The sequence below is a fragment of the Rhipicephalus microplus genome, chromosome 10 (genome assembly GCF_043290135.1).
Source record: "Rhipicephalus microplus isolate Deutch F79 chromosome 10, USDA_Rmic, whole genome shotgun sequence".
Lineage (NCBI taxonomy): Eukaryota > Metazoa > Arthropoda > Arachnida > Ixodida > Ixodidae > Rhipicephalus > Rhipicephalus microplus.
In genome coordinates this window covers 29,985,810-30,012,068 of record NC_134709.1, presented here as the reverse complement: position 1 = coordinate 30,012,068, position 26,259 = coordinate 29,985,810, and the positions used below count along the sequence as shown (strand labels likewise).

Genomic DNA, 26,259 nt, shown 5'->3' with positions numbered 1-26,259 from the left:
TTCTCTCATCGATGATTTCCTCCTAAGACGAATAAAATTTATGCCACCAGCTTTTTTTGAAAATGTTCCCAAGTGTACCTTCATTGCTATACTAGGCCAAAAGCCAGCTGCAAAAAAAAAGTGGCTTGCCGACTTCCATTCCTTGTTGAATAGGCAGTCCCATCTACACGTATACACTCATACCTCATCAAAACGAAGTTGCATTTTACATGAAAATAAGTTTGTTATATCTGAAAATTCATTATAAAGGTAGGTTTATAACACTATATTCATTGCAAGGCCATTCTTTATTTAGTTTGTTACAACCATTATTTTGCTATATCCAAGTTCGTTATACAGTTGAACCCCTTCACCTCTTTCCCTTTCCTGTCTTTCATATGAGGTGCCTCTTATAAGCAGGGTACCACGTATGCGTTTCCTTATCAACCCGCATTTTACTGTAGGCACACTGGTGACTCACACAATCATCAGTGCCTTTTATAATATGGGTTTGACAGTATCGAGGTGCGAGTGTACTTATTTTTTAATTTGCAATGTGAAATTTTGGAATTAATAAATCGACAGCACCACACAAGTGGGCCGGCATGTCCCAATGCTAATCAGTATCAAGGGCAAATAAAGTCATTCAATTACTTGCATAAGCTTAGCAAAAGACTAGTACTGCGATGAGCAAATCAATAATGAAATGAGACATAGATTTGCAGGCTTCTTTGCACTCTCGGCCACAAGCTAGCCAGTTCTACTCTTGTCTGTAGCACAATCGGTTAAAAGAAATTAGCAAAGAAAATAGAAAAAAGGGCGATATTGGGAGAATGAGAAAAGAAGTAGAGGGTGGATTTGTGAGAAAATGCAAGAGAAAGCATCTGGCCTAAGCAGTGCTAGCACTTACTGCTCCCTCCAGCCAGATCCGCTGATGTTTACGGGAGGCGAGGGGAGAACGACAAGGCGGCCAACGAGACGAGAGAGGGGACGAGGACACAGTGAGAGGGAAAAAGCGAGAAAGAGAGAACAGAAAGAAGGAGCAGTCATTTACAGCAGCAAACACACACGCACAAGCAAAAGCGCACAGCGGTGTCGGCAGTAGCAGCAGTAGCTCCGCGCACTGGTCACTCGCCACACCCAAAAATGGCAAAACCAAAAAGCAGTGCGGTGGTGGCAATGAAATACGGCGCTGCTTGCAGAGGATCAACACTGGCAAAGCAATGGAACTTCTGCCGAAGGCCAATTTTCCAAGAGGAGAACTTGCCTTTGACAGCGGTGTACCCTGACATTCTGTTTGAACACTGACTTTTTTCGGATGGGCGGTGCTCTTGAGCGATAGCTTCAGAAAAAGCTATCCCTCTTGTGAGACTTTACATGCCTGCACAACAGATGTAGCATGTGACCAACCACATCTCTTGCATTGTGTTAAAGGCAGTAACTTGTCATGGTGCCAGGCATGCCATCAGCAGGTACACCAAAGTGTTTTGTGTCGAGTTGATCAAGTACATGCCTGCCAGAGTGATTATGAAGCTACGGAACAGTGCATAATAGAATTCCAGGATCCTTCGCCAGCAAAGCCCACTATAGGTTTTGACCTTTGCAGGGCCTCTGCATTTCCCAAGGAGATGCAAGCTTTAAGGGTAACTCTGCTTCCAAATTTGAGCCGACAAGACTGCAAGCCCAGGGAGAAGCTTGCCTTGCATGGCCACTGTTGATCGATTCTCTCATTTCTCTGCAAAACACTGTTTTTATGACTGTTCAAGTAACACCTAGATCCAGATAAGCGGCACCAATGAAGAAAGCAAAAACAATGTGTGCTGTCTTTAACTGAATTGGCTATTCCCATCTACAAATGTAGGTGTTCTTTGTTTATGGCAGACTTGTCTCCTTATGTTAGAAGCTATACACCAAAATTTGCACCAACTACATTCACAAACACACATCTGCCAAAAATGACAATTTGGATCTATCGACCATTATACCTCCCCAATCACAAGTTAAATGCTATTTGTGACTGCTAACATTATTAATAGTTAACTTCATTGTATTTGTTAGTACATGTGGCATTTCATTGTCACTTATTTCAAAAACCAAACAAACCTGAAATTTGTTTGTTTATGTATTTATTTAAATATCTTGCATGCTTCATTAGAGGCACTGTGTAAAGGACACAGCACAAAATGTGAACTTTTGTAGTACAGCATAGTTTGCTTATAATGTAAGTCGCTGGAGTCACAAATATACGCACTATGGGCAATACTGCAATATAACTGAAACAAAACTCTTGAAAGGCTGTATGTATGCAAACATGACAAACAGGCAGCCACGTGATACCGACAATCAAGGCACGTGACAGGGGTGCAAATTTACAAATGTTGAACAGATAATGCCTACGAGCCTGCAGTGCCAAAATAATAACTTTTTAGACCACCTCATTCACGTGGACTTTGATGCGGTACCACACTGGGCAGATGCTATACAGCGAACAACAACTGCAATTCCTCATGTTTTCAGTTTTCGGGGTGTGTGCGCGATGTTGAAAACAGTGGCGATCATGAACCACCACTCAAAAGTTGCACACACATGAGCTTACTCTTGCTGAATATGTGTTTCACCCCATCCAAATGTAACAACTGTAAAACGTTTTGCTGACTGGGAACCAAACCGCAATGTTGATAGCTTGTGGCCACTACCGACTAAGCAGTTAGCGCTCGTTAGGCTTAGTGTGCAACTTGGTACGTCGTTGCGGGAAGCTTGCCCAATACAGTCCGCAGACCGGGTGTAGAGGAGACTTCACTAACAAGCTAAACTGAGGGCAGCCCGCATCAGTGGCGTAGCCAAGGGGGGCAAGTTGGGGGCTTCAACCCCCCACCCTCCGCAATTTTTCGCGCGAAATTTCGAACTTAGCTTGAAACTTTGAAACTTTCGAACTTAGTTTTCGAAGTAGGTGTTGCTGGCAAGAACTCCGTCAGCAGTGCAAAGACGCAAATTGCTGGAGCAATCGGAGGTTCGCATACATTGCGATTTCCGCTAAACTGTCCTTTATTGATTTCTTTACAATCCCAGTCAGAATGGGTAAACTATGACCCGACGACGTCGCGAGAAACATGCAATATGCTGCCCGCATGTCATCGGTGTGTGGCAGTAAAGCACGACTCGTTTTCCACAGGCGCACGTTTCGGTTGACCACGAGACCGTTTTTTTCTGTTTTTTTTTTGCGCTGAAAGTAGAGAGGCTGGGGTGCTTCAGCTGCCACTTGTTAACATCAATACATTGCATTACCTTGTGGCTATTAATAGCCGTCATTCCGCGGATTCGCGGCAAAATCAGGATCTGGAACTGGCACATGGCACCCAATGTTTTCAAGTTAACCGGAATGGTGCCGGCCACCGCTTTAAATTATCCACTCAAACTTACATTGTAAAACACGGGACCGCAGAAATCCTTCGAATTAAACAGGATTTCGAAATAACCGAGTTCGAATTAACAAGGTTTTACTGTATTTGCATATTTCTCAAGAAAGTGAGTGTGCATGGATCTAATAGGCATGTACGTAATCAGTGTGGGCATTTGTTACTTGCATCGTCCTCATCCCTGCATGATCACAGTATTTACTATTTCCTTAATAGTTTTGATATTTTGGCATTCGGTTGATCGCTACAGTTTTTTCTGTCCTGTGAAATGCCAATTAGCGATCTTTTACTGTATTGGCAGCTGCTGTGGGACACCGGCACAGACAGTCAATTACTGTGTTTGATAAGGCATCCTTAACAAATAATGCCAACTGGAAGCTGTCAAAAGCCAACCTGTTTCCCCTGTCGTCACGGTGACTGGCACGCTTGGAGAGCCTCGGCCGAGATCATTGACGGCGATGACGTAAAACTCGTACTCCGTGTATGGGCTCAGGTCCCGGACATGGTGGTAAGGCATCGTGATGCCGCTCGTCTCGCTGTACTCGCGGTTGGCCTGGCGGGGTTTGTACTGCACCACGTAATAGCGAATGTTGTCCGAGCCGCTGCCCTCGTATGACCATGACAGTCGAACCGAAGTGGCCGTCACGTCTGACACTGCCAGGTTGGTGGGCGACCGAGGTAGGGCTGATGCGTGAGAAAGGAAGGAAGAAAGGAGACATCACAAAGCGGGACAGTACCAGGCATTGAAAAGTAGGATGGGAGATGATGCCTGTCACTCCAAAACAACCTTTGGTAATTTTTTAAACATTTCGAGTAAACATGCGCATTGAGCTCAGAAAGCTGCCTCGATCAACAAAGCCAAAATGTGGCACCACTGCGCGCCCTTATCATTGTTCATGATGTCACCACTCACGTCGGGTCATATCATCCACAAAAAATAAACTGTTTGTCAGCTCGCACGTACGCACGCTTGCCGCATTTCCTCCTCGCGTGGTGACTAGGAGCACTCGGCCAGGAGGAAGAACAAGACTAATGGAGCACAGCGAAGGAAAGAGCAAGGTGAGAAGGGACGGCCTTTGAATCATCAAAGACGCGCGTAACTCCACTATATTAGAGCACCGTTTCGAAAAACTTGCACAACTAGTACGCGTTCGTAGACTCGTGCACAACTTCACCACCACAACTAAATTTTGACTTATGGGCGATTCAGGACCCTTCAAATTTCAGTTCAATAATGGTAATGCGAATAGGGCAAAGCAAATTGGTAACACTCCTAGTTGGTACCAGCATGTCACAACATATGCTTATAAAGATAATTGGCTAAACTCAACTAAAACAAACCTGAAGTTAACTGAACCGAAATCAACACTTTGCTGTTACGCTTATGCACGACTGCAAACACGAACATGACACCTTTTCAAAGGGTTTGCAGCTGATAAGACCACTTTCTCAAATGTTGGCTCTATCGGCACGCCCTGTTCAAGGATTTTTCATCTTGTGGTTACACTTAGTCCCGTATTCACAAACCAACCTTGGTCTTTCCTCGCGTTTTCTTCAAATTTCTGTACTCTCTAAGTGCGTTATAAGAGCACAGAAATGGTAACAAGGTAAAATATAACAATGAGATTGGTTCATGTATACTAGCCTACTTTGTTCAGCAAGCCCAATAACGGCTTAAAATCGATGAGGGAAACTCGAGGTAAGGTTGAGGTTGGTTTGTGAATACGTGCCTTAAGCTCTTTAACTCTTATAAAAAGTACATTATTTCAATGTTCTCATGCCCAGGTGTGCTGTGCTATGGTTGGGTCACGAGTTCACAAAGCAAGGCCAGAGGAGGGTTTATAAAGTCTGCTAGTGAACTTGAAGCACATTCTCGAGTTTTGAGCTGCTTTAAGCCACATTTTCTCAAGTCAGGTCTGAGCTTCAAGTTACGTTTACGAATTTGGCGGTTTGGCTCTCACCTTGGACGAGCACTTGCGAGACGTGTTCAATGCTGCCAAGCGTAGAGCCAGCCACGCAGGTGTAATTGGCCGACTCGCGAACATTTTCCAGCACCAAAACGTTGCGGCCCACGGGCACTTCACTGTCGGCAGTCAGGTCCATGTGACCTTTGCGCCAACGCACAAATGGCATGGGTGATCCCACGGCCACACACGTTAGGTTAAGTGTGGCTCCTGGAGATACTTCGTAAGTTGACTCCGGTGGAATCGAGAAGTACGGAGGCACCCGCCGCACTGCGGTGAAGCAAGGACAAAGCCAGCGTGAACTTTTTGTAAGATTTCATAAAACATTGATACATTCATCTTGCAAAATAAAATGCGATGGGGAAGATTTATGCAGCACTAACTAAACATGCGTGTTATTGCGCCACTATACTGTCACAAAAAAACGGATTAGCTCTATAAAAGTGATATTGAGGAATTGTTTTCATTTTATTGTTGGAAACAAGAAACTACTTACCACGCACGAAGAGGGTTGCCATGGGCGAGATGGCAGTGCCCACGCTGTTCTCTGCAATGCATTCGTAGTTGCCCTGATCTTCCTCCTGGGCATCGAAAATCTGTAGTGAACCTGAATGGGGGGTTATTGTAAATGAGAATATGAGAATAGGATAACCATCTCTGGAGACTACAGACTACATTTCCTCTCCCTTAAACTGAAAAAAGTATGAAATATGAATGCCACTTTCTACGCAACCAAAGAAAAGATAGTGAAAAAAAAATGCCAGGCAAGAGTAAAATGCGAAGCACTAGTAGTAGTAGCAGTAGTAGTAATAGTAATAATAATAATACTAATAATAATAACAACAATATCTGGGGTTTAATGCCCCAAAACCACAATGTGATTATGAGAGACGTCATAGCGGAGGGGCCATAAGCTTTGACCACCTGGGGTTCTTTTAACGCGCACCTAAATCTAAGCACATGGGCTTCTAACATTTTCGCTTCCATCGAAAATGCAGCCAGCGTAGCTGGGATTCGGTCCCGCAACCTTTGGTAAAACGCATCGCACAGTTGCAGCGAAAGCTGGAACATCGGTATTTCTGGAGCCTTTATTAAACACTCACCGTACAACTACACTACAAGTATACGTGCATGACACCCGCTACCCTATTAATAATCACAATATATGTGAAGTGGGAAAGCAATGACAATGCCATTATTCAATATTCTGTGGAGAAGCAAGGAACCAACTACACATATGTAAGGCATTATTTGTGCATTTTATTGATGTGGTGGCTGATGACTAGACACCAGGCTTTAGGTAAATGCCTATTTTGTTCCGCACGTTACCTATCGCACCATTTATATATGAGCATGAATTAGAGGTTAAGAAAAACTTTTATAGTGTTATCACAGTGACTATTGTGAGGGTGCTGACATCCCCTGTAAACTTGTTTGCACCGTGCGGCACACATGTCTCGCACAGAGGCCGTATTTTGGGGGTGACAACTATCAAGAGATAGGTGGCGTTGTGTTCGCGAGCAGCGATCACCACTATCATAATCATAGTTGGTAGAGTGATAGCGCCGGCAGTGACCCCTGGCAGAAGGCAAGCCTTGGTGCTAGGTGACGGGCGAGAGAGCTGAGCTAGTCTCTTCGGCTGGTGGCGTTAGGCGCCGACGGTTGTCTCTCGCAGTGGGTGTGCCGTGGACGGCACTGCGGGCCGCCTGCGGTAGGTCCACGTGGTGAGTGAAGCGTTGGCGTCGCCGCCTTTTGTGTGCTCTTGTGTTATGTTGTTTGAGAGTACGGTAATTTTATGTAAGGTTGTTTAGCGTGTGGATCACGATTAATGTTATAAAAATTCGGCGGACGATATCGTCCTTTAAAATTAGTTAAATAAACGTATGTTTGTTGTTTGGGTTCGTTCCGACTGTGTATACTGTATCCGTTCACTCAAAGAACATGCTGCTCGCCATTTGAAAACCCCACACTACATATGCCTATTTTGGCGTGTGTGCTTAAATGCAATTTATCATTATCATCATGATACGCCGAGTGAAGGGCAAAGCCTATACCATGTTTCGCTAGTAATCAACGCAGTCCAGTGCTTTCTGCTGCCACGTTGTACCTGCAAACTTCTTAATCTCATCGGCCCACCTAGCTTTCCATCTCCCCTTACACGTCTGCCTTCTGTTGGAATCCAGTCTGTTACCCTTAATCCCCAGCCTACGTGCTTATCCTGCCTACGTGTTACATGCCCATAAGTGCCTATAAATGAATATTTTTAAGATGATCACCAATGTAAACACAATTTAACATCAAACACTGCTTTTGAGTGCAATTTGACAATATTATTTAGGTTACAGTGCTATAATGATTGTTCAGAACTCTATGAGGTCGCACTGAACCCTTAAAGGCAAATCAAGAGTTCCCCAACTTTTTAAAGGTTTTTTTTTAACGACACTGCAGACATTTACCCTATGCAATTAGACCAGGCGAATACAAGGCATCCCTCCCTTCCTGTCTTTTAGTGGTCTGGCTATTCGCTTTTGCACTATCCGTCTCGGTCACGACAAAAAGAAAGAGACAAGGAGTGTGTTGATTCAACAGTGATCATAAAATAAAAAGAGAGAGAGAATAAAAAGAGAGGCTATACTGTGGGATGTTTTAGCGTCGAGTAATCTCCGAAGTCTACCCATGCACGTGGGCATTCTAGGTTATGCCATCATTATGATCTAGAACACCAGTGAATGGTAATGCCAGTTCGGTGAGCACTTCAAAGTAAACAGCAACTCTTGTGGTTGATTTTACTAGAAAAATCCATTGTTCTTGTGAGTTGCTTCAGCGATGCTTCAGCCCATACTTCAAAAGCTCAACATTTTGCACAAAGATTTCCTTCTACTTAAACTATCATGGTGGTCTCAACTGCTCATCTGAAGGTCGCGAGATCGTATCTCAGCAGCAGTTGCCGCATTCTTATAAGGAAGAATAATGCTAGAGGCTCGTGTACTTAGATTTAGCTGCACGTTAAAGAATCCCAGGCAGATGAAATGGAAAAGCCCACCCCTACAGTGTCTCTCATAATCATAATGTGATTTTTGGACATTACATATTAATTATTATTTATATTAAAGTCAAACCTTATTATAATATGCTCTAAGCATACTAAATTTTTAAATGTAACATATTTTGCAGGTTATCACTTACATTTTACAGAAACTCAAATCCTGCTACTAATCCAAGTTCCTTTCGTTTTTTTTTTCTTCAACCAAACAGAATGACATTTGCCCATGCCTTGTTTCAAGTTAAAAAAAATATTCTGCACGTTATCTGGGTCATGACACATATGCTCATTTTTCTTTCTAATACCTGATATGTACCATATTCGAATTCGACTTGTAATTATTATTCAACCAAATAAATGTATTCACTCCTAATCTAAAATTTTCTATTTGTACAAGTCTAGTCATTATGGTGTCTAAAGATTTCACGAGAGATGCGATGCGGGCTTGTTGGTAGCTCATCTTCAGTAAGTTTTCTTGTTGTGCATGTAAAAAACAGGAAGAAATGAAGGCACATGTAGACAGAGAGATATATGTGCTGTATGTCTATATGTGCCTTCATTTCTTCTAGTTTTTTTACGAGCGCTACAAGGAAACTTACTGAATTCTAAAGATTTGTTGGAGCTGGAATCCAAGGTTGCTAATTAGGAGGTCAACGGTGTGACCTATTTATTTTTTTTTTTAGACTTTTCACGGAACAGCGTGTACTTGCCAGCAGCGGCGAGGGAATATCGCGGATTGGACATGTCAACAGGGATGTCATTCCGGAGCCAGGAGAGCCTGGGTTCAGGGTCTCCTTCCGCTTTGCAGGGAAGCAGTGCACTGCGGTTGCGTTCCACACCTTGAAGGTTGGGCAGTAGCTTGAAATGGGGGAAGCCCGGTGGAATCTGATTCTCTGACGGCACGAAGAAAAAGGAGATACATAAAACAAGATTGAAGTTAACTGCTATAAAAACCCAGCATGGAGTGAAGACCAGAATGCACAAGACAATTCTGCGACCATGAACAACAAAAAGCCCGCCTATGTTGTGCCCGAACACCACCAAGTTTTCGAACGTACAAGGCTAAGCATACATTTCTAAAAAAAAAAAAGAAAAGTTGGAGAAAAAATTTCTTGAGCACGGGGAGTCACTGGAGCCAATGTTTTAACAAGCACGATTTTCTTCTGCTAGGCTGCAATATTAAGTTTTCAAGAATACTTCATCTCTGCAAGCTTCGATCATCCCCGAACTTATACAATTTTCGGATTTAAATATAAAGAGCTACTCAACGATATAATAACTGTAAGACTAATTTGGTCTTACAAAAAGAAGTTAAATTACAAGTAGAATTTCACAGTATATTTATTAGGTACAGAAGACGTGAAGATTCACTGTTTCTTGTGTATTTCATTGAAAGGTTCAGGGCCCACAGCTTCATCCCAGACGCTTTGGTTGATTGACTGGTTAACTGGTTCATTCACTCATTTAACAGAATTAGTGACCAAGAGTTACAAAAATGTTACGATAGATGGTGTGATAACGGGCATCAAGATATATTCTTATATGACAATTCTTGGGGTAGTAGCTCATGTTGAATGCACTAGAATTCTCAAACTATGATTCCACTGGACTGAACCCTCTATGGACTCGCATTCTCAAATTATGATTCCACTGGCCTGAACCCTCCATGGACAGGGACTTGAATCTGCCACCATAAGCCCACAAGTCAGGTAAAGTGCTACAATCAGTGCATCACGACAATACGTTATATAACCATAAAATTCAGCGTTAAAAAATTACACCCAAGATAGCATGCTTTCTCCATAAAGCATCTAGAGCTCACTCGGAGGTCAAAAGTCCTCCAAGATCTTTCAACAGATCAGTCACAGAAGTTCATTGGGCAAGGCAGTTTTAGTACGTAATTGTATTTAGCAGGGCTGTTTAGTGCCAATTTGATAAATCCACAATGCCAGTGAACACAGAACATAGAACACAAAGAACATAAAACGACTGAAACAGGACACCTGCACAGAAGACAGATTAATGTCTAGCACCAGCCATTGGTTCGTAGTGCGTGCTTCACTAGGACAGCTGTGTTAATGAGAGCTAACAGACAATAATGCCAAGGAAAGCATAGGCGATTCTGTCAATAGTAATTATGATATACACAAAATTGTGAAGAAAGTGAAGCAGAGAAAAAGATCGTCTGCTGCCGGCAGGGACCTAACTTGCAACATATGACAGACAACAAGCCAGGGTTTTCGTGCAACTGGAAAGACACTGCAATGCTTCCTACAAATCTTATTTTGCCAGTTTCATCAAGTTTCTTTCACTCAACCTTATAACTTTAAAGTGCCTTTATGCACTTTTGGAATAAATATGTCAAAATTTTGTTCATAAGTTCTTAAAACACTATGTGCAACATTCTTTAAAAACAATTCCCGAGTAATTATGTTGGTCGTTCCAGCTGCTATTTCGGCATAACACAAATGTAAAAAAAAAAGACAAGCTGAAGCCACTCACAAGGGATGTATAAGTTCTGAATAGTCTCAGTGCGCGACGCTCACATAGCACCACCAGAGCATTCAACTTATCCTTTCTACCGATTGCTATTGAGCTATGGAATGCGCTACTCGATGATATGGTTGATGAACAGGACTCGAACTCCATTAAATTTAGATGCTTACTTTCATGTATTTTAAACTGTTAATCTGCTACCGTACTCAGTTATTACACCTAGTATACTTTTGTGACAGCATTTGTAGAGTTTTTTCCTCCCCGTTTCACTGTCGTTGTATTTCACTTTTCAAATTCTGACAAGCTTACTGCATTTTCAAACCTTTATTATTTTTTTGTCTGCTAGATTGTTTATCTTTGTATTATCAAGCCCTGTATCATAATGACATGATATTATTGATACTTTTGTTTCCCCTTCTTATGTAATACCCTAAAAAGAACCTTTAAGGATAAATAAATGATGATGATAACTTGATTGGCCCTTACCTTCAAGTACAGTGAGTGTGAACTGAGCCCTTACAGGCTCACCGACACCATTTTCAGCGAGGCACTCGTAGGTGGCGTTGTCCTTGCCGGCGCGGACGGGGTCGATGCGAAGCACCGACCCCCCCGTCATCTCTGTCACCGTGTAGCGGTTGGTGGAGACGCGCTTGCCGTTCTTGCGCCATTCGATCTGTGGTCGTGGGTTGCCAACGGCTGTGCATACGAACACTGCCACCCGACCGGTCACCACCGTCTGGTCCCGGGGAAAGATGACAATGCTTGGTGGATCTGTGAATGGATGCAATGAAAAATGATGAATTGAAACATCATCGCTTCTCATATCGACCACAGATACAAAGTAGCCATTGCATCATGTTGAACCAAAGTACATAACAGAAAGAGGATTAGTGAAAACTTCAATTTGGTAATGCTCAACATATATGTGTAAATACATACATACAAACTGGTATCACTTTACAGTAGGGAGAGGGGGGCGCTGAACACCTTTACGCCCATCCTGAACATGCCTATACAGTGTGGCTGTTTCACTTCGTCATTTCGGTACAGTTGCAGTGATCTAAAACTTTTCTAATTTAATGGCATTCACTGCACAGAAAGCTCTTTATGTCTAGCTGTTTCTCGTTATATTGTTCTTATAATGCAAACCAATACGTGTCCCCCCCCCATTGAAAGTCTGCCCTTTGCTGTGGATGTAGCTTGTTGGTGTTGTATTCATGCTTGTTAGCTTACCAGGTGAATTAGCTCTTTTAGTGCTTTACATTAGGCACACGGCAAGCTCAAGCAAGGGATGAAGGAGAAAGTGAATTAATTTGAGGAAGGTGGCATCATCAAAACAACGCTTGCTGCGATATACGATATCTTAAAAAGCGCTCTCACAAAGACTCTTTCAAAAATGGTAGAAACTGCGAGACACTTGCATGAGTTTGGCTTCTCAAAGGAATATCTTGCAAACAGCAAATTACCTGAATCTTAAGCAGCTGATCTGAATCTTAAGCCTCGAAGCTATTATGTCTCGTGTTATATTGCCTGTCATGATGTGAAAGCCACAAAAACTGGGAGGACGCTTGGGCTCTGCCTTCAAGAGTAGAATGCCATAGCATAATCTGGACCTGTTCACAATGCCTTCATAATCGTTTACCTAGCCTCGCTTCTCATTGGACACCTCGACCGCAAGTGCAACAAAGGAAGGCACATCAACGCTTGAAACATTGTCAATTTTGAAATATCCAAAAGACTTGCAAATTATAGCGTTGTGGGCTGCGTCATAGTTTTTCTAGTTGCAAACTAACGAAGTAACCACTATGTGTTCGTATGCAACAGGAGCACCTGCACCACTGCACACTTTGTTGATGCTTTTGCTGATGAAGATGATTAAGTATGCCTAAGTGCAATTTGATGGGTGGGCCTTTAAACTACCCATACGTCGCACAATTCACGCTTTGATGACTTGCGCTGTTCTAAGCTTTTGCAAGCAATATTACGAGTTAAGGAGACTACTCACGCACAAGGACATTCATAACAATGCTTTTTCTTTTTTTTTTCCGAAACAGCTTCAAGTCCAGGCATGCCTCGGATAGTAGTACGCCTGCTTGACACGCAGGACGCATAGGTTTGATTCCCGCTCGCTACGAAAATTTTTATTATTCATTTATTCACATCTATTTAAATTTTTTTGGTCACGAACAATGCCGATTTTTCACTTACGACCACCAATGCAAGCACTGCAATTTCTAAAAAAAAAAGAAAACTAGCTCTTACATACTATTGTGCTAGTACTCCTCACTTTCTTGCGATTACACTGCATCAATCTTACTTTGGTATTGCAGTCCATAAAAATACGCATAAGTATAATTACAGAAGGTATATCAGATCATAAAATGCTCTTTCTAACATTTTTTACCCTAAGTAGGAGTGCTAGCCATAAGGCAAAGCCATCTTTCGTTGCTTTGAAAGACTAATGAAAGAGCTAATGATGAAAGTATTATTGACTATCTAGAAGAAACACAAGCCAGTTTTTCAGCTGAGACTGATGAAGATGTCAACGTTCTATGGGTAGAATTTAAAGAGGCTATAAGATATTGTGAAGATAATTTCACAGCGTCTAAAGCTAAAAGACGTAAGCAGAAAACGCCATGGATAACGCAGAACACTATTCATCTAAAACGGAAACTAATACGTCGACGAAGGAAAAGAATAGATTCAGCAGTAACCAGAGAACTCGCTTGCAAATTAAAAATTGAAATGAAAGCTGCAAAAGACTTCTTTTCAAACACTTTATCAAACTTCATTAAAAACGAACCGCAAAAGTTTTGCCACTATTTATCTAAGCCAGATGGTGGAATCAGTAAAATAGAAGTAGCAGGCTCAGTCATAGAAAACTTGTACATTGTGAATAATACATTTAGTGACTATTTTCAATCTATTTTCACACGCTCAGCAATTGCACCGGTGCACATGCCAGTAATTGACAGCCGGAAGGGTGACCTCGAGATAACAGAGCAAGGTATTCTAAACTTGCTTTTGCAAATAAACACCAAGAAATTGTCCAAGCCAGATAATATATCAAATATGTTTTTGAGAAGATACGCTTAGTAACTTTCTCCCTTTTTGCAGATTATATTTTCGACATCGATGCGTACATCTTGCCTTCCTAAGGATTGGCTGTGCGCTAAAGTAATACCGATTCATTAAAAAGGCACCAAGCTGCACATAGAAACGTATAGACCGATATCACTGACAAGTTGCTGTTGTATAGTAATGGAACGCATAGGGAGTAGAGCTATTATGACGTACCTAAACAAAAATAATGTGTTATACTCTATGCAACATGGTTTTAGAAAAGCTTTATCAATAATTTCTCAGTTATTAGAGATAACCCATGACTTTACGTCAATAATTAACCCAAATTTTAAAGTTGATACCATTTTTATTGATTTTTCAAAGGCTTTTGATCGTGTCATACATTATAAATTAATCGAAAATATCAGGTCTATCAGATTCGGAGACGGTATTGTGGAATGAATAGCAGCTTATATTTTGAACTGAACTCAAAATGTTTTTATAAATAATAATGACTCCCATAAACTCGAAGTTCATTCAGGAGTGCCGCAAGGACCTGGTTTTGGACCACTGTTATTTATTATTTACGTTAATGACATCGCTGATTGTGCAGAAGAAGGAGCAAAGTTACGGCTCTTTGCCGATAACTTGGTTATTTGCACTTGTGTGCAGAGAGTCGATGATCAACTCAAATTGAACAATACACTTAACAAGATAGCTCATTGGTGTGACAGATGGAGCATGGAAATTAATGTTAGGAAAACTAAATGCATAATTATAACACATAAAAAGTCGATTCTTAGTTTCAATTATAGACTAATGGGTAACGATTTAGTCGTGACAGATTCTGTTAAATAGTTGGGTGTGACCTTTACAAGAGACATGAAATGGAATATTCACATTGAAAACACCTGTACAAAGGCCTTCCGAACATTAGCATTTTTGCGAAAAAACTGTCTCCAGCTCCGTCACACGTACAGTTAACCGCATATTAAATATTAGTGAGGCCGCCTATTGAGTACGGTAATATTGTGTGGAACCCACACCAGAGAGAACTTATACAAAAACTAGAAAGTATACAAAATAAATCATTAAGATTTATATATTCGAAGTACTCTCGACACCAAAGCGTAAGTGCACATTGAAATCGGGCACCATTGCCTGCGTGTTGTGGCCGCAATGAAGTTTCTTTTTACGCTCAATCACGACCACATAAACATAAACAAACAAGACTACGTGCAGACACCGCGTCGTCACTACATCAGAACCTGTCACAATAAACACATCAGGCCTTATCAGGCCAAATGCAACACGTTTAAATATTCCCTTTTTTCTATGGGCTATTGAAACATGGAATGCTTTACCAAGTGAAATAGTTGAATGTTGATCTGTGGATGAATTTATTGCAAAACTGGAATTCCTTCTTGATTGTACATAGGCATGTACTTCACGAGGTAATTGTTTGCAGAAGCTTGTTCACGTGTATGGTGCTTCTTGATGTGTGATCCCATTTCTGCATCATTTTTCGCGATGTTCTTGACCTATTACTGAAGCTTTATCTACTAAGGCATTCTGTGTTCTGCTTTTGTCCTTGTTTTGCTATGCCCATGCATACTTTTTCTAATCATTTTCTGTACGGGCCTGTACAAAGGCCTACAATATTGTTAAATAAATAAATAAATAAACAAATAAATAAACCGTGAGTAATAAAGTATCTGAACCTCGCCTACGCTCCGACTTGGTTTCTTCATCAAACGGAATTGATAAACGAAACTCATTTTAATGCTCCCCGTTGGTTTCATTTAAAAGGAGTCCCCTGTGTGTTGTTATGAGCCAAACGGAAGAATGTGTCACAGTGATGTTTAGGGTCTCCTCCCAAGGCTCCAGCATTGCGAATAAACAAGCGCAATGCATAGATCACTCAGAGGTGGTGCTGGCACCCACGCAATATGGCCTGCCTGCGCTGAGCGGCAAATGGTCGAAATTGTTAACTGAACACTGCACCCTCCGCCTTTTCAAAGGAAGCACAATTAAAGAGAGTAGTTAGGTCATGTATGCTTGCCTGGACTAATGGGCTCTCATGACATTACTAACCATGGCTTATCTTTACCGAGTGCACAGAGCAGAGGACGCCAACCATCGAAATTAAAAAAAGAAGTGTGCCTTGTCGCATCAACTGTTTTCTAATGCGACAGTATGCATGGCCGTACGGGACTATATTGATGAAACTAATAGGTTGTCTAATCCGTTTCATTATCTTAACATGTCTACGAGATTATATACATATAAAGATCAGATTATTACTCTATTCTAAGAATAATTCATTCCTTTATTTAAATAATTGTATGCATTAGATCAAGCACCCCACTTTCCTAGGTCATCAGTAATCTTTCTATTATATCTGCATTATTCTATATCTGAACAATAATTTTTAAAACCACTCAAGTCTTGGCCAATACCCTATAGTGGGTATGCACCACGGACAATAGGTGAACACGAACAAGGACTAATCCCTCCTATGCCTCCAGCAGTTCGGAGTATACTGAACTAACGGACACTGGCTGAATTGAAGAGATAGAGCATTCTTTTGAGGTGAGAGATGGGTCCAGGAGGCAAAGGTAACAGGGAAGTTCGTTTTTCTCCCCAAAGTTGTCCATTAATGAACAGAAAAATTCAGCTGTCGGTGTGATCCCTTCGCTGACTGATAGTTTTCTTTATAACCTCCCATAAAAGAGGGGCCCTCATAATGGACAAGGTCAGAGTGGTTTAGAAATAATATGATGACATTGTTTACAAATGTTGGAAATTATGTGAAAGTCATTGATGCCATGGGCATATATATATTCACGACTGTACCATATAAATAATAATGGTAAGTGAAACCAGCTTACCACACCACTTGTTTCAAACAAGGAAAAATCTGTAAATTTAAGGGGTCGTTTTTTTCTTGTTAGGCACAGTATCATTGAGAACTAACAGACAATGATACTTTTCATTCCTTCATTGTTTATAAGTTCTCATTAACACTTTCCTCAAAAAAACTTTCGCGGCTAATAAACGTTTCGAGGCATTTCTGTGGAAGCTGTAGAGTTGTACAAACAGATTCATGTAAAGGCATCATTAATAAAAGTTCTTCAGCATGCTCTTCAAGGTTTATGCATCCAACATTCAATATGATTAAAGCGCTCTTGACAACTAAATGACAAGTTCTTCAGAAGTATGCTTCGGTCAGCTATCAGTCGGAAATAGCTTTGTTTCATGAGGTGCATTGCCACGCGACTATGTGGTCAGGGGCAGTCCTGTGAAACTCCAACACGTGGGTGCTATGCTACCGCTCGCGAGTTGTTAATTCACTGGCCAGGGCAACTAGGAACTGGATACAGTCGCAACAAATACTTCATTTTCTTGTGACAAGTGACACATCCAGTGTCACTCTTACGGCATGCAACTAAATGAGAAGAAAAGGTTGCTGGGAAGATCGCCAACTTTGGTAGAATTACCAGAAACTTTGTTTTGTCTTGTCTTAATTCTCTCAGGTGATTATGTCTTAGACTCCATTTTCAATGTGGTGCACCTTAAAATGAGAATCTGAAAGAAGGATATTTGCTTTAGGGTGTTGTTTCTTTCTTAGGCACAACTGATGACACTAATGGACGATTAATACCCATGTAACACAGGTGTTTGGAAGTCCTTCCAATTGATAGTCTATTCACTCAATCGTCAAGCACGATCTGCCACACAGGGGGTTTCGAAGGCACACACATCAATAGTCTAACAAGTGAGCAGAGCACCCCCGCTACTCTATAAACTTCGGCAGCCAATCAGCAATGAAAGCGGGAACAGTGCAAACGCAGCATGCTCAAATTGTTACGACTCGAATTTTCACAGGAAAGTCGGACACCCGAGAAGCTAAAACTGCCGTCACGAGCTAACGAGGTGCAGATTATGTCCCCCTGCCACTTTGTGACAAAAGAACATTTCCCTCAAAAGCAGGGGGATGCAGAAGGCACAAGCACTTGTCTTCAACATCACCGGCTGGACGACTGTGAAGGCGTTTTGTTGGCCATCAAAATGGTGGCGTCAATCAAAAACAAAGTCGACGGCCGCCAAATCGAGGGCAGTTCATATGACTCTAGTTCACCAATCCGGAATGAGCAGCGTGAATTCTTTGCATGTTGACACTTTATCAGGTGCAACGTAGTACCACAGTGGCGGTTGTCGATGCTTCTGATGTTACAGTCTTTCAAGCCTTTCAATGTTTAGTCAACTGGTGTTCTTACCTACCTTTTCTTTTCCTACCACAAAAAATAATTGGAATATAAACTAAGTTTTACGCCTACGCTTCATTTCGTATCTGCCTGGTCGTTCTTGTCAGTTCCTTGGAATGGGAGACCAACTAGCACACTAACATGTGGAACCACCGGATGCCCCACTAGCGAGAAGGGGGAACCCGTAGTTTCAACTGTACTAATGATTAGAAAAGAAATTTACCCAGTATGCTTTAAGAGCAGTATGTATCAATTGAATAAAACATTTTTGCCAGTTAAAATGTGAGAACTGCACATACTTTGGACAACTGCACATACAGTCCCTGCTCTTGTTTTCTCGGAATTTCTCTCGACTCTAACTTGAAATACATAGACCATATTTCTCACATCAAAAAGAAAATAGCATACGGCCTCCGCGCTCTGATCAAAACTCTTCCATAGTTCACACGTGCCACATTACTGTCGCTCTACTATTCATTCGTTCATTCTCATATTAATTATGGCATAATGTGCTGGGGTAACACCTATAACACTCATTTGGCTTCCCTTCAAGTACTACAGCACCAATCCATAAGAATCATTACTAACAGTTCACGTTTTTCTAACGGTAAATGCCTACTTCATGATAACATCATCTTGACCATTTCAGAGCTCCTCAATTACAACTTAGGTATCACATTTTATAAATACATAACCAAGGCACTACCTCCAATCTGCTTCTCATCTTCCGACCTTGTTGTCCATAGTAATACTAGATTTGCATGTAACAATAATGTCCTTTTGCCTAAGGTACGTACTAATTATGGTAAACTAACTGTTGAATTTTCATCTGTAGCATTTTGGAACACACTACCAGCTGTTATTAAAAATGCAAGAAACTTGTATCACTATAAGAAAAAAACTAAAATCACACATGCATTTTTAGTTTCACTGTTCCTTACCATAGCTCCACCTTGTTTGAATGTCGACATTTTATGTATTACAGCTTTTTGCATTCTTTTTCAGTTATACTGTTCACATTATTCATTATTCACATTATTCATTATTTCATTTGGTTTTATTTTATGTTTGTTTTTCTTTAGTATGTATATAATATTATATATATTATTATGAATATATATATATATATACTTCAATGTACTGCTGCAATTATGCTTAGTTTATAATTTTTAATATTGCTTATGTTGCCTAAAATCAGTGTGAACATCAATATCAAAAGTTACAAAAAACAACAGAGGACAAAGCAGGAAACTTCAATGTCAAACTCAAGATGAAACATCTTTCCTACATCCTGTATTAGCCCTGCACGTACGCATTCCGAGTCCAAATATGCAGCAGATCGACATCTACATTCGACACGGCCTGGCCACGCACTGGTGAATATGACTAAAGTGTGTTGCGCGTGCAAGCATTTTACCTGGAACCAGTCAAGCGTGAGCGAAGTTTACAAAAGCTAGCCGAAAACAATGCACAAGGACTGCCAGTGTCTTTTTTTGTCTGTGCAAACGTTGCCATTGTGGAGTTAAATTTAGTGCCACAACCCGCCCAGTGCCAGCATCAATTTCATGGCCTCTGGATAGATTCATCAAAGACCAACAACCATGTGGAATGACCCAGAAAAAAAACATGCATGCATAGACAAAAAGGCTCTTACATTGTTGGCTTGGATTCCTGCTGATAACGTTTATATCTTATATGAATGCAGAGGCGTATATGTGCAACACTTTTAAGTGATGAGAGAAACAGGAAGTCGTGTACTTCTGAAAGTAAGGGTGCAAGAAATATAATGCTTAATTCAGAGAGTTGACAGTCAATTAAGTTTCTTTTATTGGTTCTGGATCAAAGCAAGTTAGTGTATAATTAACTTGTTCTTTACCTGCGTTTCAGTGTTCAAGACAACGTTCAAATGCATGTTGATGACAGAAATGCGCACAACGTACAGGGTCCTACAAATACACGCACGAACACGATGACATATTACACGTAATCCATACAGGATGAGCTACAAAGAGAATGGTGGTAGCCATATGAAGTGACGTTACGTATAGTGCTGATCACTAACGGCCTATGAGCAGCCCCGAAGATACTAATACACGTCTTCTCGCTCATAATTTCGCGAATGTTACGGCGACGCTGGCTGATGCACAGAACTTCGCACTCTTCAAGCTGTGTAGCGTTCCAAACGTTGTGGCTGGTAACTTTCGGTGCGAAGAGGAATGCTTGGTTAAGGAAGAAAAAAATATATCAAAGAGAAAATCAGTGGCGATTAGATAAGAGAGACTCTTATGGTAGCAACGACTAGCAGAGCCAAAGTTGCTTTGCAACGGGCATGGTTTGATCCCCAAACATTTGTTTACACCGGCGACTTTCGGAGCAACGTACGTTGAAGAATGGGCTTCTCTTTTATCTTTCGCCGTTACTGAAACAGGAAACTGGCGCACGTGGACACCGATAAACGACCGGCACTCAAAGATCGAACAGTTTACTCGCATCTGTTGGGCAGCTACAGGCGTGACCCCCCCACTGATGTTGCCGAGATAACAGTACGGTGCAGCGCGTACGAGGCCGATAGCGTCCGCAACTGCGCTTAACGCACAATACGGAGGTTGAAACAATTCATATCTGTGGCGATTTCTTTTGCTGACTAAGAGAACAGGCATTTCAAGAACTAGCAGTGGCCCGCGAATTAACACGACGCAAGCAATTACACGGCTCCGCGCTAGTTGGCGGTGGAGGGATGCCTCCGGAAACACGATTTCGACACGAATGAATCGGCACCAGCATTGCTATGCAGCTTAAGCTAGCGGCGAAGCATGCATTTACACTTTTGTTTCATTTAATTGCAGCGAGAACGTGCGCACAGACTGGCGTTAACGTAGAATCGAGCGGTGGCCGTCCACGGCGGCAACTGTCAAACCTCCGCGAAAGTGCTCGCGAGATTTACGGGCGCGACATTATTACGGGCCCGCAATAAAGCGACGCGCATGCATTTAAGTGTGCGCGCGTGCGCGCACTGGAACAATCAGGGACAAACAGAGCGCGACGATGGCTCAAACATAGCACAGTTCTCTTTTATCTCTTTCGCTTTCTTGCACTCGCATGCGGTGTTGCTTCCAATGGCAGCAGCCGCGGCGATGAGGGATGTCCCCGACCGCCGAGACGTACACACGAAGGAAATCGAAACCGCTAACAAATCGCCGCGACCCTGCGCACGGCGTTCGTAAAGGCGATTCGAGGTTGAACTGACCTTCGGTGGGGAGAACAGCGGACGCAAGTTGGAGCGAGACGAGCGCTTGGAGGAGATGCCAGAGCATAGCGGACCCTTCATCCGAATAGGCGTCCACATCAAGAGTCCACCGCTGCACTCGTAGTAGTGTGATCCTCCACGCCGACACACCGCATTTCGAGGGCGAAACGCTAACCCGTGCGTGCACTCTTAAATTTCACATCGCTGGCTCGTCGAGCTTGCACGGATAGGTGAGAAAAGGACGCTTCGTTCACGTCGGCACTTTGATAAGGCATACGCCTAACGCTAGCGGTGCCAGTGTTAAAGGCAGTGGAGGAGGAGGGGGAGGAGGGGACATGACCTACTACACTCCTGACCTGTTCAGATAGCGGGGTTCCTATGGGAGCGCGTGTCCCCGCTCTCGTTCAATCGCTCGCCGTAGGTGGCGCTACCTATAACCTGTTCGTCTGCTACTTTACGGCTGTTTGGACGGCGCTAGAGTAAGAACGGCTGCATTCCGTGATGAACAGCCGGCATATATGTGACTATTTTTTCACTTAGATGACTGGTCAAGTAAGCTGTTCAGTGTGACGAAAAATTTATTGCACACTGGTGGACAAATGCGAGAATCCGTAGACTTACATAGTGTAGGACAGCATATGTGATGTTGCGTCCATTTAATTGCAAAGAATTTGTGAATGACTTTTGAAATATTTGTTTCAAAATTATTTTTCATTAGTGCATAATAATTACGCAATATGAGTGCTCTGTTGGCCGAAATATGACCACGAACACTGAAGCTGACGTCAGCGAACAGGTGCTGACTAGCGCCACAGTGCTCGTAGGTGACGGCCCTAGCGGCAGAAGGTATGAACTAGAACGTGGGCGCTGGAAGAGGTGCTCTCTGGGCAGGTCAGGAGTGTAGTAGGTCATGGGAGGGGATAGTCAGTTTCTGGCGCTTTTTTTTCTCTTGCTTTGATACTTTTGCACACACCACCCCCCACTCTCCCTACCTACGAGCGAAGAGCCAGCGGGAGGGGGGAGTGCAGAGAGATGCCAAACCTCCGCCAACGCCAATTGGCGGAAGGTTACCCGAAACCAATCGGACAAATCGTAATTCAACAGCACTAAAATTTTTTCTTCAACAATATCTTAGCGCGAATCGCTCATAAGCAATGATGAACACAAAGGGTTACTGCTAAGCTGACTTTATGACCTTCTTAAAATGACGACTGAGATTGCACTCTTTGCCCGCTCGCCGGAATCAATAAGAAGCCGGCGAACGCCCTTCAGCACAGGGTGGCCACCCGGCAAGACGGCGTTTTTCTCTCCTCGTTGCCAGACGAAAAGAGCAAAGAACCTGACACTGTCCAGAAACACCCGCTGAAAAGCAATCAATAACGCTGTCACGCCCGAGTCTAAAGGGCGTGTGTGGCTTCGGGCGGCCGGCACTGCGTCTAGCGGTGCATATTTGATGACGGCCGCTTCAGCGCTCCGTAATTGCGCCTCCGAGCTCTTTTCTGGAAGCGGCCGTGCTCACGGCTCGTTTAAAGTGACCATCAACGTGCTATCGCTTCCAATGCTTTTAACATTCGTTTTGACATGCGTGTGCTTAGGTTTAAAAAAATTATATATGAAATTCATGACACGAAAGAAAGGAGGGCACTGACAAGCGAACAGCGCGAAAAAAATAGCGTGGGGACGATGGCGGAATAACAAACCGTGTACACGTGGCTTCTTTGTTTTGTTCCAAGCTGAATGCAAATGAGGGCAAGTTACCATGTATGTAATGTAGACACGACATAAAGGGAGCGGGCATGCATATGTATAGACTTCACAATCTCCTCAGACACTTAAAAACGCCTGATTTTCACAGCACATATTTGCATGCAGATAAGTGGCAAAACAAACGTCGACATGCGACAATGAGTTCAAACTCATCGCGGGCGCATAATTATGGGCACATAAGCTAAATATGCGGTTTTCTAAAGTTTGAAATTAGGCATCTAAAAAAAAGGGGGGGGGGGTGTAAATTGATCACCCGCATTAGAATTCCATCTTCCTAAATTACTTGAAATCTTACCGTATTTTCTTATGTTTTCCTCGGATGACCGCGCTTGTGGTTAAGAGTAATAGAAGGTCACCACCTCTTTAAAGCAAGTCTGTACTCTTACTAATACACGAGTGTCGGTGTTAGCCGCTCAGAAGAGATAAACAGAGAATCAATCCCGGGACAGTAATTGAGCCACACAAATTATGCGTAAGCACCCCACGAATGATAACAATGATCGAGTGTTCTTGTTCTTCTTTAGACACTTGACGCAACACACCCGAGGATCACCACGTGAATCGGAACGGTGCCTTAATCAAGAAATATAATTAGCATATAATGTTTCTGCAGATGTTCGCATATGCTTACTTTTTCGTGACCATCGTTAGCTTCTCTTGCTTCACATTTCTCCCACTTCAATTGCAGAGTTGGCAATTGGGTAGATGGTTAATTTAGTATGCGCGTTTCCTCTAAACGCACCTCTAAACACTTCCTCGAGGAGCAAGCTATAAGGAACCTTATTCAGATTCTGAATGTATATATCATTCATAGACATAGAGGAAAGAAATGTACATTTAAGGGTTCATTTCTTTAGATACGATATTAAAGAGATGATTGTTTTTTAGATCTCATTAATATTCATAGACGTATAATGTCTACCAGTGGTTATCAAAATGGGGCTCCGCGTACCGCAGTGGGTCCACGAAGCTGTTTTGGAGGGCCCGCCAAACCCAGCTTAGAACGAAAAAAAAAAACACATAAGAGTATGGAAAAAAAGGGAAAAAAAAACGCTTCCTTCTTTTTATTATTTTTATTTTTTTAGGCGCAACATGCCTCGTGACGGAAACCCCTTCCGAATATACGTATGTTTCACTGCATAACATTGTTACATTGCAGCAGAGCTCACTTATATTAACACGATAGCGTTAAAGAGCTCGTTTCGCAGAAATCCCTCATTCGGTGTCGTTGGTTGTGAGCGAAAAATCATCATCTTTTACGGGACCAAAAAAAAAAAAACAGAGAAGTATGCAAATAAAAAAAATAAATAAAAATTCCGGGTTTTAGTGGGAATCGAACCGGGTCGCTTGCGCGGAAAGCAGGTGTTCTGCCACAGAGCCACGCGTCTGGTGAGAAATATAGTCAGAATATCTTTCTCTGCTTGGAAATGCAATGAAAGTTGCATGCTTTACAAACACGCAAGTCCTGTATACGTGCCTCACAATGGAACATGCAATGTCGCATTAACAACGCGTACGTAGTGCAAGCGTAGGTAGTGGTCGGGCGTCAGAACATGCGACTATCATGGATTCGTGGTGTAAAGGGGCCCTGAAACACTTTTTCAAGTAACCATGGAATGAAATCACTGGAAGAGCTTATTGCCTCACGAATTCAACGCCGCAAAAATTTTAAGAGTCCGTCCAGTACGAGCGGAGTTACAAATATTTGTCACACGCTGCAATCGCTTTCTCTCTTCTTTCGTCCCGACGAAAGCGCTGGAAGCTAAGCAGGGTGGAATGGCAGGGCCACAAAGAAACGTTAAGCGCGCCCCATGACATTGAGCACTTTTTTTTTGATTGATTGATTGATTTGTGGGGTTTAACGTCCCAAAACCACCATATGATTATGAGAGACGCCATAGTGGATGGCTCCGGAAATTTCGACCACCTGGGGTTCTTTAACGTGCACTCATATCTGAGCACACGGGCCTACAACATTTCCGCCTCCATCGGAAATGCAGCCGCAGCCGGGATTTGATCCCGCGACCTGCGGGTCAGCAGCCGAGTACCTTATCCACTGGACCAGAATGGCGAGGCTTTTTTTTTTTTCTTCTAATGCGTGGCTTTTTCAGTGTTATCGCGCACGCACGCGTGGACAAGTCGCGGCCTCCCGCGGCGATCTCTGTAACGAGCGAACGCGCCATGTTCAAATCAGCCAATGGCTGATAGATGGGCTTGCTTCGTCTGATTTTTGGGTATATTGCATGATTTGTCGAGAGAAGAGAAAGAAATTTTTAGCTGACTTTGATAATTTATTTGCGAATTCCAAGCCACGAGCTGCGCTATATTATTTGGCTTGCGTGTTGTCGGGAGCCTATGCTAGTGATCGGCAGCGTTTTCTGACCATGCTCAAAAAGTGTTGCAGGGCCCCTTTAAAGTGGAACACCCACTACAAAGGCACACACGTTACAGCGCCTTTTTCCTTAAGGCCACGTAGTGGGTGTACAACAAGTTCGAAAAAAAATTCCCGCTCACAATTTCCCGCGTTTTAAAGCATGCTGCCCATTACACATAATGAAGCCGTATGCGAAGGCTGACACTAGTTATTTTGAACTTGACATGCACTAGGGGCAAGGTGTCAATATACCGTTCACGTTTCAAAGGCGAAGGGTTCCTCAATATTTTCCCCTTCTCCGTGAGATGGTTGTGAAGCATCTACAGTTTTCTACGACATATGCCAGCGAGCATACTTTTTTCTGGGTTGCATATTTGAAGAGCAAGCTGCTAGAAACGGGTTGAATATGACTGCAGACTACAGAACACAAAATGGCAATTGAGCTGTTGAGTTCACACTGGCGTGGCGTTTTAGTTTGACCAATGTTTACCTGGGAGAAAAAAAAAGACCCTTATTTTACGCTTCATTTCATGTTAATTCAAGACCTCCCTCCCCTCATTCCGTTTCATGCACTGCAAGAGGTTCCTTACCACATCCACTAGTCCACAAGCAGTCCCCGACACGTCTATGAACAGTGGTATA

General features: G+C 42.6%; 1 protein-coding gene across 2 annotated transcripts in view; it reads right to left on the bottom strand.

Annotated features, from left to right (window-relative positions):
* Lar (tyrosine-protein phosphatase Lar) overlaps positions 1-26,259 on the bottom strand; it is a 326,150-nt gene that overhangs the window by 54,465 nt on the left and 245,426 nt on the right. The window contains exons 1-6 of one of the 2 annotated variants that reach the window (XM_037432230.2): positions 21,477-21,728; positions 11,385-11,669; positions 9,113-9,295; positions 5,856-5,966; positions 5,357-5,629; positions 3,789-4,079 (exon numbers count right to left, since the gene is read on the bottom strand). In XM_037432230.2, the coding sequence (XP_037288127.2) occupies positions 3,789-4,079; positions 5,357-5,629; positions 5,856-5,966; positions 9,113-9,295; positions 11,385-11,669; positions 21,477-21,543 (1,210 nt within the window). In that variant the 5' untranslated portion in view covers positions 21,544-21,728. Of the gene's footprint in view, positions 1-3,788; positions 4,080-5,356; positions 5,630-5,855; positions 5,967-9,112; positions 9,296-11,384; positions 11,670-21,476; positions 21,729-26,259 lie in introns of those variants that run through there. The other variant, XM_075875343.1, reaches the window with a different exon arrangement.